Source organism: Brienomyrus brachyistius, chromosome 23, assembly GCF_023856365.1.
Source record: "Brienomyrus brachyistius isolate T26 chromosome 23, BBRACH_0.4, whole genome shotgun sequence".
In the NCBI taxonomy this organism is placed as follows: domain Eukaryota; kingdom Metazoa; phylum Chordata; class Actinopteri; order Osteoglossiformes; family Mormyridae; genus Brienomyrus; species Brienomyrus brachyistius.
The window spans coordinates 11,187,964-11,205,865 of record NC_064555.1 but is presented as its reverse complement, the minus strand read 5'-3'; the positions used below and the strand labels follow the sequence as shown (position 1 = coordinate 11,205,865).

The 17,902-nt window shown below is 45.3% G+C and overlaps 1 protein-coding gene across 3 annotated transcripts; it reads left to right on the top strand.

Annotated features, from left to right (window-relative positions):
* The first annotated feature begins 1,670 nt into the window (after positions 1 to 1,670).
* LOC125718962 (ceramide synthase 2-like) lies at positions 1,671 to 17,285 on the top strand. 3 transcript variants are annotated; one of them, XM_048993310.1, is made up of 11 exons: positions 1,671 to 1,853; positions 10,045 to 10,218; positions 10,364 to 10,481; positions 10,571 to 10,689; positions 12,762 to 12,819; positions 13,126 to 13,176; positions 13,567 to 13,659; positions 14,160 to 14,288; positions 14,949 to 15,055; positions 15,173 to 15,326; positions 15,506 to 17,285. In XM_048993310.1, the coding sequence occupies exons 2-11, from the start codon at positions 10,046 to 10,048 to the stop codon at positions 15,650 to 15,652; spliced, it is 1,149 nt and encodes a 382-aa protein (XP_048849267.1). In that variant the 5' UTR covers positions 1,671 to 1,853; position 10,045; the 3' UTR covers positions 15,653 to 17,285. The 3 variants fall into 3 exon arrangements, with proteins under 3 accessions (XP_048849267.1, XP_048849268.1, XP_048849266.1); XM_048993311.1 differs by having other exon boundaries at positions 1,671 to 1,874; XM_048993309.1 differs by having other exon boundaries at positions 1,672 to 2,134.
* The last annotated feature ends 617 nt before the right edge of the window (positions 17,286 to 17,902 follow it).

Below are 17,902 nucleotides of genomic sequence, written 5' to 3'. Positions count from 1 at the left end.
CTGCCCAGGGGAACTTGGGGTGCTGGGGGCCCATGGGGCCCCTTGCCCAAAACAATTTGCAATGCTTATCAACAATGTATTTTCGTTTGTCTATTTTAGAGGGCCTACATTCTTTGATCCTCTGCCTACAAGGGCCCCTGACCCTATAGGGAGGGCGTTTGGCTGCCAAGGGCCCTTGAATTGTGGTGGTGGTGGTGGTGGGGGGGGGGGGGAGGCCCTCGCGAATGTTTTGCCCAGGGGCCCACACAACCCATAATCCGTCCCTGCTTACATGCTGATCATTAATGTCCTAAGGACACATTATAAATGGATTATGAAGGTGCACTTAATGTAAATGTACTCATACATTTGTACAAAATATGTACTATGTAAGGGGAGCATTCAGACATAACATATGTGAAGATATTTGATTGGGGGAACCAAAGGTAAAGATATTAAACTAACTTGATTCCTGGTATCCTGGATAATCCCTGTGACCTAAACTCAGTAATTTGCAAACAAAAACATCAGAAACACCAAATCGTTCACGAACACAAAACAGATTTTAACAGCTGTCATCTCAGCTATTGAAAATTATTTAATGTGTTTTTGCTGTTTAGTGACCCCCAATCCATTATTGCTGGAAACTAACTTTATAATTCTCTATTAGTTTGAATTAGCGATTCCAATACACCACAGTGACTGCCCGTTCTATTTATAGGGATCTCTTAGGTATGCGGGCTTTTGTTCCATACAAATTAATTAGATCTCTTCTGGAGGTTGATTGAATTCAGACTATTTGTTAACATTTCTAAATTATTTATGAGAAAAGGATACCACCCTTGCCAAGATCAGCTTAAATAATATAAAATAATAGACTAACAATTGAGTTGTTTTTCATTTGGTGAAGCATTTTGGACATTAATCAAAAACATACCTGTACCAGTACTTGCTGTCTAGGTAAATCCTATTGGCCTGGTCATTCTCGTCTGAGTGATATACCAGCAGCCCATCAAGTCAAAATAACCAAGCTGCTGATGGGGGAAAACAGCACATACATATGGTACCCAGCTGGTTGCGATCCGCATTCAGAAGCCCATCCAGTCATCTCACCTAGTTAAATTATACTTTGCCGGAGGGTGGGGGTTATTTGACAAAGAACGCAAAGGCATCGAACAGTGGTTTTGTTTCCATTTGAAATGTAAGACATTTAAACGTCCCAACATACATAAGGATTTTCCAGTGCGCTATTAGCTTTCTTTCTAATATGCAAGCAGTATGTTGCTGATTTTATAACGTATTCTAATATGGTACGCCTACTTTATTTTACTCTCCTGGATCCAGGATCCAGGATCCATCTCCTACATCTATATTAATTGCCACCACCCTGTTTCGGCAGGTTCCGTGCGTTTCCAGACAGTCGTCCAAATAGACCTTTCACCTCACCATTAAGTGTATGTTAGTAATCCTGGTTTAATCCGAAAAAGAAGACATGGGTCCCTCTCGAAATGCTCGGCATACAAGCGCACTCCTTCCAGCAGAAGGGTCTCGGTGAAGCTCCACAAACCAGCAGCAACCCCTGCATTCCCATACAACTCTGCACGGTACGAAGCTGCACCGTGACGCCCACCAAACCCTTCAGACAGCCCATCAGCCTCCCATCGTCACCCCTCCTGCATGATTTGAAACGTCATCGTGAAACTGTGCACAATCCACACCCCCATCATCCCTCCCTCGTCCGGTTCCCCCAGCACGGAGCGCAGACTGCCTGACCGACGCCTATTCGCGGCTGGAGGCTCGATCCGCTCTGCGCCGTTCCCGGGCTGCTGGAAGTGTCAAGAGCTTTAAAGGCGAGAGGGGAGCCCGATCGTGCGGTAAAGGAAAAAACGAAAAACGTAACAGACGCTCGACGATTTTACCTGGTTTCAAGACACTTTATTATCTTAAATAAATAATAATGCGGAAGAGTCGGAGAGGTCGGGATACAGTGTGACTGGGACGTGGATCGGCCAGGTTCCTCCTGCGTGACGCCATTGATTACCCGCTACGCCGTTACTCTTTTTTTTATATACATACAGCTGCTACATTAACTGTTACCTGTTAGATTTGCAGTCAACTTTTTCAGTATCAGAAAAGATTGGAACATCCGTCTGAAGTGAGTAGCCGTTATGTGCTTCTTTGCAGCCTCCGCGCATTGCTTTTTATCAAACTGTGTGCATAAGAAATGTTTTCATCGGTACGAAGCGGGCCTGGTAGCGGAGTAAGCGACGGTTCCGCGGAAGCAGCACTGAGCTTGTGACTCGTCTGGCCCGCATGCAACAGATGTCAGCGTGTCGGCCGAGTACTGGAGCCGCCGCCGTTTATTCCTTTCGGTGCATAGAGACCCCGTTTAACTGGGAGACGCGGAAACTCGGTTGAACCAACGTAGGTTTATTCGATGGTCATTTCCGTGTCTCCAGCTGCACTATGTCTGTGTGCTGTTTGTGAAGAGTAACGGGGGCGGGGATCGTGTTAACCCAGACAGCCTGCTGTGGGATATGGGAGGGGGGGCCCTGTGTGTGTCGGGGGGAATCACGTGTGTATTAACTCTTCCTTTGAGTGAGTGACGCCGCACAGCACATAGATCAAATTAGGATACGGGGCCGCCGGAAACGTTTGGGGTGGATATTGGGGCTGCAGTGACCAAATTGCTGATTTACCGCCCCTATAATGTTAGCTTAGGTCGCTGCATGGTTGTTTAGAAAACCACAACTGCTTTAAACAGAAATGCCTTCGTGAGTTGGAACAACGTGCGTTTGTATTCCCCTGGAAGGGAGGAAAGAGTTTTATGTGCACAAACAATGCGGGGAAAGTGTTGCTTGTATGATCTGTGTAAACCCATCATACTCTGGATCAGTTCTAGTACTGGTGTTGCTTAGTGCGCATAGCTGGTTTTCCGGATATGTTCAAGGTCACTATTGTTGGGGCCCTTTTGGGATTTGAGCCAGCAATGCTCAAGTGATCAGCTTGATCCTTCCACACCTGCTCCTGTAAGTGTGGGATATTGCCTTAGGTGAAGGCGGTGCCTGTCTCTATCCAGTATTGTTGGTAAAATGGTGGAAGCTCTTTTGATACAAATCATCCGTGTGACACTACACTCTGAGGCATTTTTCTAAAAACAGATCTCTTAGCATTCATTACCTGCAAAGGATATTATGAAGTCAGGCATGACTCTGGTTACAGTAATGACCCCGCCATTTGGAGAACAAGCTGCTTATTCACTTAAAGGCTCCTCACTCCTCTTTTGTCCTTATTGTACACCGTCTTTTCTTTCAAAACCAGTTTCTTTTAATTATTCTGCATGAAAAGCGTTTCATTGTGTCTTTCATTCAGTAAGCTGGGAGTGTCCCTTCTCTGCGGTGAGGGTGACCTCCCTCCTTAAAGGGTGGTGTGATGCACAGAAACGTCTTTTGGTCTCCGACACTCTCCTTCTGCAGCTACGGTTACACAAATTGTGGCCAAGCCAAGGCACACCCAGGTGTTTGTACCGTAAAGGGCACGTGGGTGCGTTGGCAAGAAAGTGACACTGCTGCTGTGACGTCTGCCGTGAGGCTCATGGCCACCACCCGGCCTTCCTGCCTGTGGACATTAGGTGCCTTGTGTTCGTGTGTGGCTCTTGCCTGTCAGTCATAAGTTCTTAATACCAAGCTGTCTAACTTGCTGCTTGTTTATGTAATCTATTAAAATTGAAAGTTCCCAAAATGGATGCTTCTTACTCACTTACATAAAAAGAAACAAGTCTTTCCATCTTATCATCTATTGAAGGGTTGTCTTTGTACAATAGGGCAGATTAGGAGACGATGAGAGTTACGTCTCTGAAGTTCGCATTTGCTGTTTGTCATGATAGTTTAAAGTCTTTCAGATATACAACCTAGCTGGGGGTAAGAACTTCCTGGGTAAGGCAGCTCTTTTCTTGTCCCAAGTCAAACCCCTCAACTTCCCTGCTCTCCACAGTTTGTAACTGTGAGAGCCGGCCTTGCTGGAGGGCATTGTGAAACTCTGTGGACCAGGATCACAGCTGCTCATACATGTATTTATTCATGAGGTCTTCTGCTGTAAGAATGTTCTTGCAAAGAATGATAGTGATACTTCATTCATATCCATGAGGAACTCTTTTTGCCTTTTCCATCTTGCTGTCCATGAGACACTTAGAGAGCAAGCTTGGAGGACAGCAGCATGCAGTGCACTGGGAGCCATTGGGGCCTTGTTCAGTGGCATAACAGTGGCATCAGTCTGCTGGCCCTGGGATTTGAACCAACGACCTTCCAATCACGGGCGCGGAGACCTATACCACTGAGCCACACAGTGCCTCTCATACATACCCAAGATGAGACTGCACTGTTGCCCAGGCCTGTGGCTGCAGTCAGTAGCAAAATATTGCATGTCTGCATTTTTTTAGATTGAATTACATGGCATGGAGCCAGATAATGGAAAATTTCAACAAACACTGCTAGCATCATTTTCTATTTTTATGTTAAAAGTTGGGTAGGGTAGTTCCAACTGAAAATAGCCCCAAAAAGCTGAGTGCTAGAAAAAAGTTTTCACATGCATAAACTGGAAAAAATAAGGCCCTTTCCCATTACAGGAACTTTTTTTTTGGAACCAGGAACTTTTATTGTGCCCAGTTGTAGTTCATGTGAGGCAGTTTAAGGCTCAATGATTTGGGGAAATCTCTAATGTTTTTTTTCTGACAAATATTGCAATTGCAATTTGATTTCTAATATAATAAAGTCAAGCTTCTGTTCAATAACCAGGGTGTAATAGACTTGCAACATATGAACGCAGCATTATCACATGAGATGCTGTCAAAATTTTCACTGGCCTATATTGCAATACTAGGACAAGAACTTAAAAATATGAATTGCATCCAACATATTACTTTTTAAAAATTAGCAGAGAACAATCAAACATAAAATAATTATCACAAAAGCTATGACTGTTGAGTTAAGGTAGTAATAGTAAAAATAAAACGATTCCAGTAAGAAACAAAACAATAAGGATTCTCCAGCTAATGTTGTTTGTACCCCTTATAATAGGATCTTTCTATGAAATATCTGACCATCAAATATGTAGGTAAATCACTTACACCTCAGCATCAGAATTGGTATTTTCTTCGCACCACGAATGTAACGTTTTGTTTGGTTGTCCCATGTTTGTGGGCATATGTCAGTCACCCTGGGCAACTTCTGTTTGGTGAGCATGACGAGCACAGCATTTATGATTGTGAGAATGACTGTCACACAAGGAGAGCAGCATGTAAAACTGTCCTCAAACCCTTGGTCAGACATGTTGTATAATGCAGCCTTTGTGATTTGCTAATTGCATTGTTTCAAATCACAATTGCGTGCGCTTTAATGGGATTTTCCACTAAATGCTACTTCCACCTCTGGAAACTTTGTTTTTGCAAAGATTGCAAATTGCCGTGCTATTAGTTCCTGTTAAAAGTGTAAAATACTTCCTGGTTGTCACCCTCTTATCTGATGTTCTTGCACTCCTCCCTACTGCGAAGGGTATGCACATGACGTCTCAGCAGGCAGAAGTCACTGCACTCACACCCACTGAGTGTCAGCATAAGCGTTCGGCTTGAATGCCGGAAAAACACATCTAAAATGAGAGAGCTGTCATGCAATTGGAAACTTCCAAAAACTGATACTGATACAAACACCGCATAGGTGCATCTCTAGTTTATGGTGATAAACTTGCTGTACTGGGTTCAGTTTGGAAGGTACGCAGAAATGCAAGGAAAAGAGACAGAAGTCGTGGAACAAAATGGAGCATATAGAATTTTATTTGTATTTCAATTACATTTAATGCATTAATGAATACCTTTTTTTGCCTGTGTCTCCATATTTCTACCTCAAAAAATTCAGACTCTGCCTTCAACATAAGTATGCTCTGGCTTTCCTTTCATTTTTTATAGTGGTTCACAGATAGAAAGAAAGAGAGGAAATTTTAGAGCCTCTAAAGGGACACGGTTGGAAAATATTATTTTTACTGCTATTATTATTAATTAGTTTTGCGTTTCCTGGTGGAATGTTAGCTGTGTCTACTGTGAGCACTTACAAAAACATTTGTGTGAGAATGCAAAACTTTCTAAATATGTTCAAACCCTGTCCCTTCAGGGGCTATATAAAATTCTGACCAATGGCGATGTATTTTTGTGTAATATTGATGTTAAGCAAGCAGAGGGGGGGGCTGATGGCTGTGAAAGTTGCCAATAGGGCTGCATAATATCAGTTTGTTATATGATGGAAATTTATATGATGCATTCATAATAATCACCCGGGCTTTTGATGATGGGTGAAACATTTGTCTAGACGCCAGCTTTTCGGTACTAGATAGATAGATTGTTGTCATTGTCATACAATAACGAAATTGAAGTGCCTCTTCTGTACAACATTCATTCAAGATATATAACTTAATAAATACATAAATACACGTACATTCATTCTGGCCCCTCCATCTGTGCTCACACTCCCCTTTCTTTGATAACACCAGAAATGAGATCATTTCATTTCAGCATTCACTAGCATAATTGCCTTAGGATAAAAACAGTTTTTTAACCGGTTTGTCCTTGTTTTTATTGCTCTAAATCTCCTGCCTGAGGGCAACAACTCAAACAGACAGTGTCCTGGATGTGTTGGGTCGGTATGGATTTTTTTTTTGCCTTTTCAGAGTAGCAGAAAGCATAATGTTCTTCTAGGGTGGGGAGTGTACAACCAGTAGTTTTCTGAGCTGTAGTGATGACTATCTGGAGCGACGCCTTCTCTGCAACTGTGCAGCCGTTGTACCACACACACATGCAGTAAGTTAGTACGCTTTCAATGGAGCACCCATAGAAGGATACCAACAGCTTCTAGGAGAGGTGGGTCTTCCTGAGAAGTCTCAGGATGTAGCGTGTCTGGTGTGCCTTTATCAGCTCCGTGGTGATTACGCTCCAGGTCAGGTCCTCCTCAATCTGAATGTCCAGAAACTGGAAATTTGAGACCCTCTCCACCTGGTCTCCGTTGATGTAGAGTGGTTGGATGTCTGTTTTGTTCCTCCTAAAGTCCACAACCAGCTCCTTGGTCTTTGCGGTGTTAAGGACCAGGCTGTTGTCTCTGCACCACCTGGACAGCAGCTCCACCTCATCCCAGTAAGCCTACTCCTCCCCCCTAGAGATAAGTCCAACCACTGTGGTGTCATCCGCAAACTTTACTATAGTATTGCTGGGGTGGGTGGGGGTGCAGTCATAGGTGTACAGTGTATATAGCAGGGGGCTCAGCACGCTGGCTGTATGGATGTTTACTTGTGCCCGCAATTTAAGCGGATTAGTGGTGTGCCTACAATATTAGTAATCTATGTATATTCAGCATATTATTTTTAGTAAACGTGTGGGACTTCAGACTGCAAAAAGTTCTGCCACAACACCGACATCTTCATCTTGTTTATCCATGATAACTGCTCTTAAAAAGATGAAATGGCTGCTGAGCTGTCCCTTTCTTCACTGCCACTTCAGTGCTTATCGCTGCAATCAGGCGCGTCAGAAGCATTTTGAATGTGAGGCGGGGGACACTGGCATAAAACTAATATTTTATGTTAAACCTGGGGGGGTCCAGACGAATAATTATGAACACATCCCCCTCAGATTTAATGGCGGAGACGCACATGGCTTCCATGATACAGCAAAACTGTTGTGTGTGGCATACTCCGCTAATCTAATTTAATAAACATAAGAATATAGATTATTAGTTATTTTAGGCATGCTGCTTACCAAATTGTAGGCGCAAGTTAATGTCCGTATACTACCGAAAAGCTGATGTCCGAACAAATGTTTCGTCCATCATCTAAAGCCCTGTTGATTATTGCGCATGCGCCATATAATCATGAGTACATCACAGTGTGATATCATGCAGCCCTACCTACCAAGTCTAATTAGCTGAATCATGTTGAAAGTTTTTTTTTTTTAATTCTATGGAAAAAGGAAGATCGATCTGCTGGCCAGATTTAATAATGAATTATAAATGCACTGTGGACCATATAAAACTGTATCTGGGCAGGTTCTCTGAGACCTCTTCTAAGTTGTCATCCGTCCCATATCGAAAAGTAAAAGGCTGTGTCCTATTTCGAACCAATACAGAGTGTGTTTCAGACTCCCACTCCCCAATAACTAACAACTAACAAAATGACTTGTTCATTGGGGTGACAGTGTAGCTTCATATAAAATTATGTGTTAAGCTTAACCTACATACAAGCTTTTTGCATCACCTATGCTTATTTAGCATAAAGGTTACTTTATAGTGATATCACAATAGTTCCTATTGTTCATTGGGAAAGCAGCAGACGAAAGCGGACAGGTCTGACAAAAGATCTAAGTGGAGAAGGCCCAGGAATTCAGAATCGGGTTCCTGAACTTTGGTGCCTATTGGGTGCTGTGTACTTCGTATGAAAGTGTCTTCTGGGAAAACAATGAAGGTAATGTGCTTGTGTGATGAGGGCTCTTTAGATGTGTGTAGCATGGAAAAGCTACAGTTAGACAGCCTGATGAGTGGTTGCTCTGCTAGGCCAGATGCTCACTGTGTGCTAGTGAAACCACCCTTTTCCAAGTAGAACTTCAGCATGATTTCCTTACTTTCGTGCTTTAGATTCTGTGATCTATCTTGGATGCCAAGTAAGATCTATATTAAATGGAACAAGTGTAATAAAATCTGTTCTCTGTATCTGTAAAATGCGAAATAATTTCACAGTCCTGGTGGCCGCTTCTGACAGGCTCGTTTAGCTAGTGTTTCCCTTCGTGCAGCATGTTAGGATGACAGGCCAGGGCCAAGTGATATTCAATATGATCTTGTTTGTTTACTTTTATATATTTTATAATATCCAGTTTATAAAAATGAAATCATTCAATATTTGAGGTTTTCTGTCATGTCGTGGGGCAGCATGGTGGTGCAGTGGTTAGCACTGTTGCCTCACACCTCTGGGACCCGGGTTTGCGTCTCCGCCTGGGTCACATGTGTGCGGAGTCTGCATGTTCTCCCCATGTCGTCGTGGGGTTTCCTCTGGGTACTCCGGTTTCCCTCCACAGTCCAAAAACATGCTGAGGTTAATTGGACTTGCTAAATTGCCCGTAGGAGTGCATGTGTGAGTGAATGGTGTGTGAGTGTGCCCTGTGATGGGCTGGCCCCCCATCCTGGGTTGTTCCCTGCCTCGTGCCCATTGCTTCCGGGATAGGCTCCGGACCCCCCGCGACCCAGTAGGATAAGCGATTTGGAAAATGGATGGATGGATGGATGTCATGTGGTGCATACACACTGGTATATAAGTTTTTTTCTGTCTGTTCTTTGGACTTCATTAACACCCTTTATCCCTTTTTTGAGGCTGTGCTGCTTTCAGTTCTCCTTGAGCTCCTAATTCTGTATCGCTGATGAACAATTGGCGCAGTGAGTTTACAAAATTTTAATACTTCAGAGGGAACTGAGATGATGTGTGATGAACAGCATGAATAATGTAATGAATCTCTGATTAAGTAAACGGCTTATTTAATAAACTACATGCATCATAATTATTAGTCATAGGGATTGTTCTGCAACTGTTGGTGATAAAAATTGTGAATGTCACATTACTTTGAGGAGTATTTAAAGATGCAGCCCATGTTTTATTCATAGTTCAGAGGTCAGTAGCTGTAGATGCCTCAGTTCCCAGCAGTTTCATGCCTCATTTGCTAGGGTGACACATTCGGGTCACGGGGGGGGAAGGGGGCTGCGCAAACCTAACGGAAATGATGGCATGAGCCGCTGGCAAGGTGTGCCGCAGGGTCCCCGCTCCAGCCTCACCCTGTTTGCGTCACACGCTGAAGAACGGCCTGTGACTTACTGCTGAGAGCTGTTTGTGGTTATGGGAATCTCTCAGTTTTCTTCTGGAGCCTCTCGATAAAGGCTTTCCATTACCGCTTCACAAATCAAAATCCTAGACTTAAAGCCCAGCTCTAGTACCTTCTCCACTCCACAGCATCACCCACAGCAACGACTGTGCACTCTCTCTCCTTCCCAGTATGTTGGCATGGCTCAGCGACTGCTTCTGGCACGAGCGCCTCTGGTTTCCCGAGGGCCTGGGCTGGGCCGACCTCCAGGACCGGGACGGCCGTATCTACGCCAAGGCCCATGACCTCTGGGTCACCATCCCGCTGGCACTCTGCTTCCTCATTGTGCGGCAGATTTTTGAGAGGTCAGCTTATTCCTCCTACTCTTCATCTGTGGTTCTGACCCATGTTGTCTTATCTGATTTAATCATATGTTTGTTTACCTTTAGTCTTTTGTGTTCTGGGATGATGATGATGATGATAATGATGATACCCATCTTACCCCTTCAGAGTGGTGGCCACACCACTCGCCTCGCTGCTGGGGGTCCGAGAGCGGCTTCGCCACAGGGCCACTCCCAACCCTGCGTTGGAGGCCTTCTTCTGCACGGTGACCAAGCACCCCGCTCAAGTGAGCTCCCCATGGCTGTTACTTTGCACTGTCATGGATGCACATGATGCATTTTCATCATTGCTCTCTCCCGGTTCCTGAACCCTCAGGCTGCAGTGCAGAGCTTAAGCAAACAGGTGGGACTCTCCGTGCACCAGGTCCGCCGGTGGTTCCGTCGCCGCAGGAACCAGGACCGGCCCAGCAAGCTGAAGAAGTTCCGAGAGGCCAGGTATCCAGCGAGGCAGCTGGCCCTGTTGTGATGGGTCGCATGGGGGAGGCAGGCAGGGGGCGGGGGCAGTGGAGAGATTGTGTTTATCGGTATTTTTGCCTCCTGCCTCTTGCTGTTGTACCAGGTCACAGCATAAATGTCACAGCTACCGAAACCACACAAGAGTCACGTAGGAAATGTCACCTGCCCAGAGTGCTTCCTACTCTCTCCTTCCTCTGCCTCTCCCTTTGTCCTTGCCCCCTTCCACCTCATCTCCTTATCTTTCCCTCTTCCACTTTGTGCCCCTCTCCTCTCCTCCTGGTGCTGTACAGGGTGTGTGGCATCACGCTGTCTGTTGAATGTACAGCCTGGGCCCTGCATGCTGTGGGTCTGAACAGGCCAGTTCTTGTTATGGCTGATTCACACTTCGCTTTTCTGTGTGCCGTTATGGTCCGTGCACAGGGTGAATGACATCATAGTCGTCATCAGCGGTGTCTGGTGGACTCTGTGCCCGCAGCCCAGATTTTTATGTCCAGTGGACGTTATGCTTGTAGCTGCACTTTGACTGCGCATGTGCAAGGAAATTGACTAGGTATTTCCAGTAGGTGACTCCACTGACATTTACAGAGTAGAAGTCGACAAGGAAAGAGTAGAAAAATGATGTTGTTGTACTTATGGTGAGGAGTGATATGAGGAGGGCAGGGGTACCCACATACACTACAGTATATGGACAAAAGTACTGGGACACCTGGCCATTACACCCACAGGTGTATTATGACATCTATTATGACATCCCTTATGACATCTCTTTCTTAATCCATAGGCATCTATATGGAGTTGGTCCCCCCAGCTACAACAGATGCCACTCTTCTAGGAAGGCTTGGCACAAGTTTATGGAGTGTGTCTGTGGGAATGTTTGCCCATTGATCCAGAAGAGCTTTTGTGAGGTCAGGCGCTGATGTCGGACGTGAAGGCCTGCCTCGCAATCTCCGTTCTGTTTCATCCCAAAAGTGTTCAGTGGGATTGAAGTCAGGACTGTCAAGTTCTTCCACCAAAGTCTGTTCTTCATAGAGCTTGCTTTGTGCACTGGGTCACAGTCATGCTGAAACAGAAAAGGGTCTTCCCCCAAACTGTTCCCACAAAGTTGGAAACATAGATTTGTACGAAATGTATTTGTGTGCTGAAGCATTAAGACTTCCCTTCACTGGAACTGCTCAGCCATGGAAGCCCATACCATGAAACTCCCAGCGCTGGGGTTAATGCCAGAGGAAGTTTAGAACTCTGTATTACTAAGTCAGTGGCGCACTGCCGACTTCTTGCACTCTGCACCTCAGCAATCTGCGACCCTGCTCTGTTACCTTACAGGTCTGCCACTTTGTGGCTGAGATTCTTTTGTTCATAAATGCTTCCACTTTACCATTATACCACTTACAGTTGACCGTTGAATATCTAGCAGGGAAGAAATTTCACAAACTGACTTTTTGCAAAGGTGGAATCCTATGACAGTGTCATGCTTGAATTCACTGAGCACTTCAGAGTGACCCATTCTTTTATAAATGTTAGTAAACCTGACTACTTGCCTAGGTGCTTGATTTTATGCACCTGTGGCAATGGGTATGAATACCTGAATTGAATGATTAAAAGGCATCTCCCAATACTTTTGTCCATATAATGTATCTAATACCATCCAGACGTCATACTGCAGTTTAGGGTATTTACAAAAACAACATTTTTCCAGCAATATATTTTGTCCAGCAGAAGTACCAGCTAATTTTGTTGCTAATATTTAAAAATGCCACGGTATTATTGTAATACCTCAAAAGCTTAGTAACAACTTTAAAACTGTTCATAAAGTACATTGCTTTTGTTTGTGTTTGCTACAATACATCTGCTGTTTGCAGCACCGACCTTGACCGCCAGCATCCATGGACAAATGAAGTATGTATGAGTAAATCCGCGTACATGACTGTGTGCAGATGATAACGGCACTCAGAAAAAACCGAAACATAAATTAGGCTTCAGATTGCGGACGCGTTGCTCTGGTGATTTCTCTGCAGCTATAGACTATGTTGAGACTCTGTGTTCTCTTGCAGTTGGAGATTTACCTTTTACCTTCTTGCTTTCATTGCTGGCCTGGTTGCGCTCATAGATGTGAGTAAGTCGCCGTGTCGCACTCTTTATTAAACCACCTGGCCATTCTCAGGCCCGGAAGTGAAGCCAGCACTTTGTCATGCTAGCAAGGGCAGCTAGGGCCAGGAGTGCTGTATGAACAGATTACCCATGAGTAGGTGGGTTATGTTGGTGTCACCAGATAAATGCATTAGCCAGGCGGATGTGTGATATAAATGCCCTTCATTCCCTTTGTAACTGTATTTTGGCATCCTCCTGGGCTCATGTTACAGTCTGATAACTGCCATGCAAGCTTGTTTACTGACTGGAATTCTCCTCTTTTCCCAGAAACCCTGGTTTTATGATTTAAATGAGATGTGGAAAGGCTTTCCCACCCTGGTATGCAGAAAGCCTCTCAGTTCACACCACAGCATGTCTGTCTGTGTCTCTGTCTGTCTGTGTCTCTGTCTGTCTGTGTCTCTGTCTGTTTGCAGCCGTTGTGGGTGGGGCCATCAAAATACTCTCAGGCTCTTAACTGTCAAGGCCCCTCCTAGAGTGGGTGTTCAGGCAAAGGGGAGGAGGGGGTGTGAGATAGAAAAACTGTTGGTGCATCTCCCATGCAAAAGGGGCCAGGAACAGTATTACATGCATTTATCCTGTGCATGAAATTAGTTTTAGGTTTTAAAGTGCACGCAGACATTATTAAACCAAAAAATAGTCTACAAATGCACAAACATGTTGATCTGTTATGCGATCTAAAGTGCGAAATTTGCTGTCTGAACTCCTCAGACGCTGCTGCCTTCGCAGTACTGGTACTACATGATAGAGCTGAGCTTCTACATCTCTCTGCTGTTCAGCGTGGCTTCTGATGTCAAGCGCAAGGTGAGCTGTCCCTCAGGGTGAGCGTGGGCCGTTCCTGCTGATGGAAACACCTGGGGAAGTTCAGGCATGACCAGGACTGTAGCACAGGATTTTCAGTCTGCAGTCTGCACCTCACCATCTCTCTAAGTAAAACTGTGACATTGTCCCTGGTGCATTCTCTTCTGTTTTTGTCGCTACCTTCTGCCAGCCATAGTTAGTGTGTATAATTCCCTAGAGTCTCCCCTCTGAATTGGAGAGGTGGTACATGCCATCACCTTCATGTGGCGTTGTTGATATGCCTCTGCTCATGTACCAATAAGCCTCAAAAATGAATGTCGACTCTCCGGGTTATATTCAGCTGGTGACTCCTAGACCACATCATGAAAAGCAGAATTGCTTGAGAGCTAACCGTTTTTGTATGATAGCTGTGTACAAGTGTATTCAATTAAAGATGGTCCATTAGCAAAAGATGTGCTGGTAGCAAAACACTTAAGGCACTTTGTGTGGACGGTCTCCTCCAGGACTTCAAGGAACAGATTGTGCACCACGTCGCCACCATCATGCTGATCGGCTTCTCCTGGTGTTTGAACTTCATCCGGGCCGGGACCTTGATCATGCTGCTGCATGATGCCTCAGACTACCTCCTGGAGGTAGTGGCGCGCTATACCAGTGCCTGCGGCCTGCACGCGTAAATGGCTGCCTTTTAGCCTGGCTACGCTTGTGTAAGAAAGCAGCATGATTGTAAGCTGTAAAGTTCTGCTAGCCCTGTTATGTGGAAACTTCCCTTAATGACTCACAGGCAAATAGTGCCATCACCAGCTTAGCGTGTGTGCAGCTCTACATGGTTCATACTGAAGGGCTTCTGCTTATTGCTGCCTTATGATGCTACACCATCAGCTACAGGTATGGCACTAGCTGAATCCCCCAAATGTAACAAAAACTAGTAACTATGGCTCATTTGGATCCAGCTGTCAGGCATCACTCCTACCCCTTTAGCTATAGCATAATCTTAAACTACACATGTATATTTTTTACATCACTGAATTAATAACCATATTATCAATACATTGTCCACTGAGTAGCAGTTTTCCAGTGCTGACATGGCCCAAGTTGCCAGATTCTCTTAGCAGTTTCACAGTGCATTAATTTCAGAGAAATTTGTATATTGTAATGTCGAAACCCTTCGACTTGAGCTAGTCTGGCAAATGGGCGCCACCTACAGGCTGCTATGTGTTTAATATTCTTATATTAATCTCTCTGATTTGCGATACAGTTCAGTAAACCTCTGAACCTCTTTCTTTTCCCTGTAGTCAGCCAAGATGTTTAACTATGCAGGCTGGAGGAAAACTTGCAACTATATCTTCATCCTGTTTGCGGCTGTCTTCTTCATCACTCGCCTCATCATATTGCCTTTCCGGTAAGGAGTAAACTGCACGTGCAGCCATGGTGCAGAGCAATGGTGCTGTGGCTCGCCCCGCACCTGGGCTCCACCGGGGGCGCCTGTGTCCTTATCAGACCCTGTATCCCTCCCCAGGATCATGTACTGCACGTGGGTTTACCCAGTGACCATCTACCCCCCATTCTTTGGATACTACTTCTTCAATGGTCTGATGCTGGTGCTGCAGTGTCTGCACATCTTCTGGGCTGTCCTCATCCTCAGGATGGCCATCAAGTTCCTGCCAGGAAACGTAGGTTCCATCACCTGCAGGTTAAGCCATGTCCCTGCCTGAGTGCCAGGCCTGGTGTCTTGTTTAAGGTTGTCTAAAGTGAGGGATATATTCAGTGACCTTGTTGCATAGCTTTGAATGACACTCCTCATGCCCAAACAAGCCACACCAGGCTGAGATGGTCCTGTCCTGTTTTCTAGGAGATTGTGGAAGATGAGAGGAGCGATAAGGAGGAGACCGATGAATCTGAGGAGGAAGAGGAGGAGGAGGAGCAAGGGAAACTGGAAAATGGGCCTGTGAGCAACGGCCACCCTGCCCTCAATAACAACCACTGCAAAACTGAGTGATGTTCCCCAAAGGGGGCAGTAGCAGGGGGCCTACCCCCTCCCCCGGGCCCAGTATGCATACAGACGCTACACATGAAACATGTCCAAGTCTTGCTTAGATACAAATACCAAGTCTGCAGAGAGCTGTACCGTGGGCCTCAGCGGATGCTGGACGTGTTACAGCGCCGTTGGCCCCTTGAAGGCTCCAGCTCTCCGTCTTCCTGCCCTGTAGACTGAGAGGTGGAGGGTAGATGAGACCACCTGCACCACATTCTTATTTCCGGTGCCTTAGCACGTGGTGGGTCTCCCTTTCCTCTTTCTCCCTAGTCCTGTGGAACAGTATAGTACCGTCTGATGGCCCACAAGCACTGAGCTGCCCTGGAGAGAGAACTTGATTACGTCAGATACCTGTTTCAGACCCCTCAATAGAGATGTCCCTCTCAGTCATTTTATGCTGCCTTCCCAGCCACTTGGGATTTTCTGTTTGGCCAGCTGGGATTCCCAGACCTTTCCCATGCTATGCTGGGGGCATGTCAGTGCTGGACCTCTTACAAACAGATGGCTCCACACCAGTGTGCCTGCATCCTGTAGTTTGGATCGGAGCCTGGGGAGGTTTTTGTGGCCGGGTCTTGTTCCTTTCTGCTGCAACCAGAATTAGCGCCTTCTGAGATATGCTGCTCTCTGCCAAAGCCGCGTGCCGACGGAATCCTTTTGGGCCTTTTGGGGTTAGGTCATCTTCATCTGCGCAAAACGACGAAACCTGAGGTTGCAGTTTTGAAATTCACTCCGAGACGGGCTGGAAAGGAAAGTGATTTGTCCTGATTTGGGACAAGAGTGGATGTTTTCTGTGTGTGTGTGCACGTGTGTGTGCGTGCGCGCACATGGGTGTGCATGTGTCACGATCTATTTGAAATCTCTTTCCGTTTCAGAAAGTGGATGTAAAACCAGCCAAATCCATTCAGAATGCCTACTTTTGTCCAGGGCATCAGATGAGGTGAATCGAGGCAGCACACAGCACTGCCCTGCTCTGTCATTCAGTATTGCTCTAATCTGTGAATGGGACCGTGAATGACCTGACTGTGTTGGACCAGTATGTCTACAGAAAGCAATCTGTGATTCCCCTTTCATAATTATGGCTTTCAGTTTTATTTTCAGAAAGTGCCACAACCCTATGTGTACTTTACTCTATTGACCTTTTTTCCGTAAGAACTAACACAGAACACTAGGTCATTTTCCACAGTATGTAGAGTCTCTCTGTCTCCCCCGCTAGCCTTTCTCCACAGTCTTCCCTTTCTTTCTTTTATGTTACCCTCTTGACCTTTCATAGTGGCAGTAATGAGTGAGAACAGTGATGTCATCTTGTTTTACTATGTCTGGAAGTTTGTCTGATTTTGGTGTGAGCGAGACAGTGATGTTTACTGTCATGGCTATCCCTCAGCCATGACATTAGCCGACAGTGTGATGGTGCAGACAGGACGGCACGTGAAAATGTGTTGTTTTCAACATCTGAATGGATCTGAACTTTTATAATTTACACAGGTAAGATATCTGAAATTGCGGTGTGTGCTGGATATAAAATCTTGTTTCTAACCTACAGTTATAAAAGACCCTGGAAAAGAGAATCAGCTCCATTAAATGAACGGAAAAACTACAATATGTAATTGAGTTTTCTTTGTTTGAATATATTAAACATTCTAATGTTTATGTAGTTCCTACATCCTTTTAGTGTATCTCCTGCCTTGTGCCCTGTTCTTTCTGCTATAGGCTGACTGCAGCTGATGTCTGGGTAGCATTTATGGGAAATGGATGTGTATATATAACTATATCCACCTATCATGTATCCCCGGTATCAGAAGGAAATGAGGCTATTGGATCCATTTCTTTAGAGCTATTTGTGTATATAGATCAAATTCAAGTAAATGGGGAAAAAAACATTTGCAGCCGAGGTCCCCACCTTGGTGGTGGTGTGCAGCTTTCAGTCTTGAATGTGCCATGTCACTGACTGGGGTGTCAGTTACACCTCAGAGCTCTGATGGCACTGATCCAGGTGGTTTTGTGGTTCAGATAGAAAAGCCAAACGGCAGTGCACCAAAATGTCATCTGTTCACCTTCACTTATCTTGGTCAGAACTGCAGGAACCTGTTCCAGGCAGCACAAAGTAGAAGGCGTGGCTTTGGTCTGTAAAGAGACATGCAATATGAGGCGAACATGTGAGCTCCATTCACACACAGTGGAAGTGATATTCAGCCCCCCAATCGTGGAGTGTGAGGT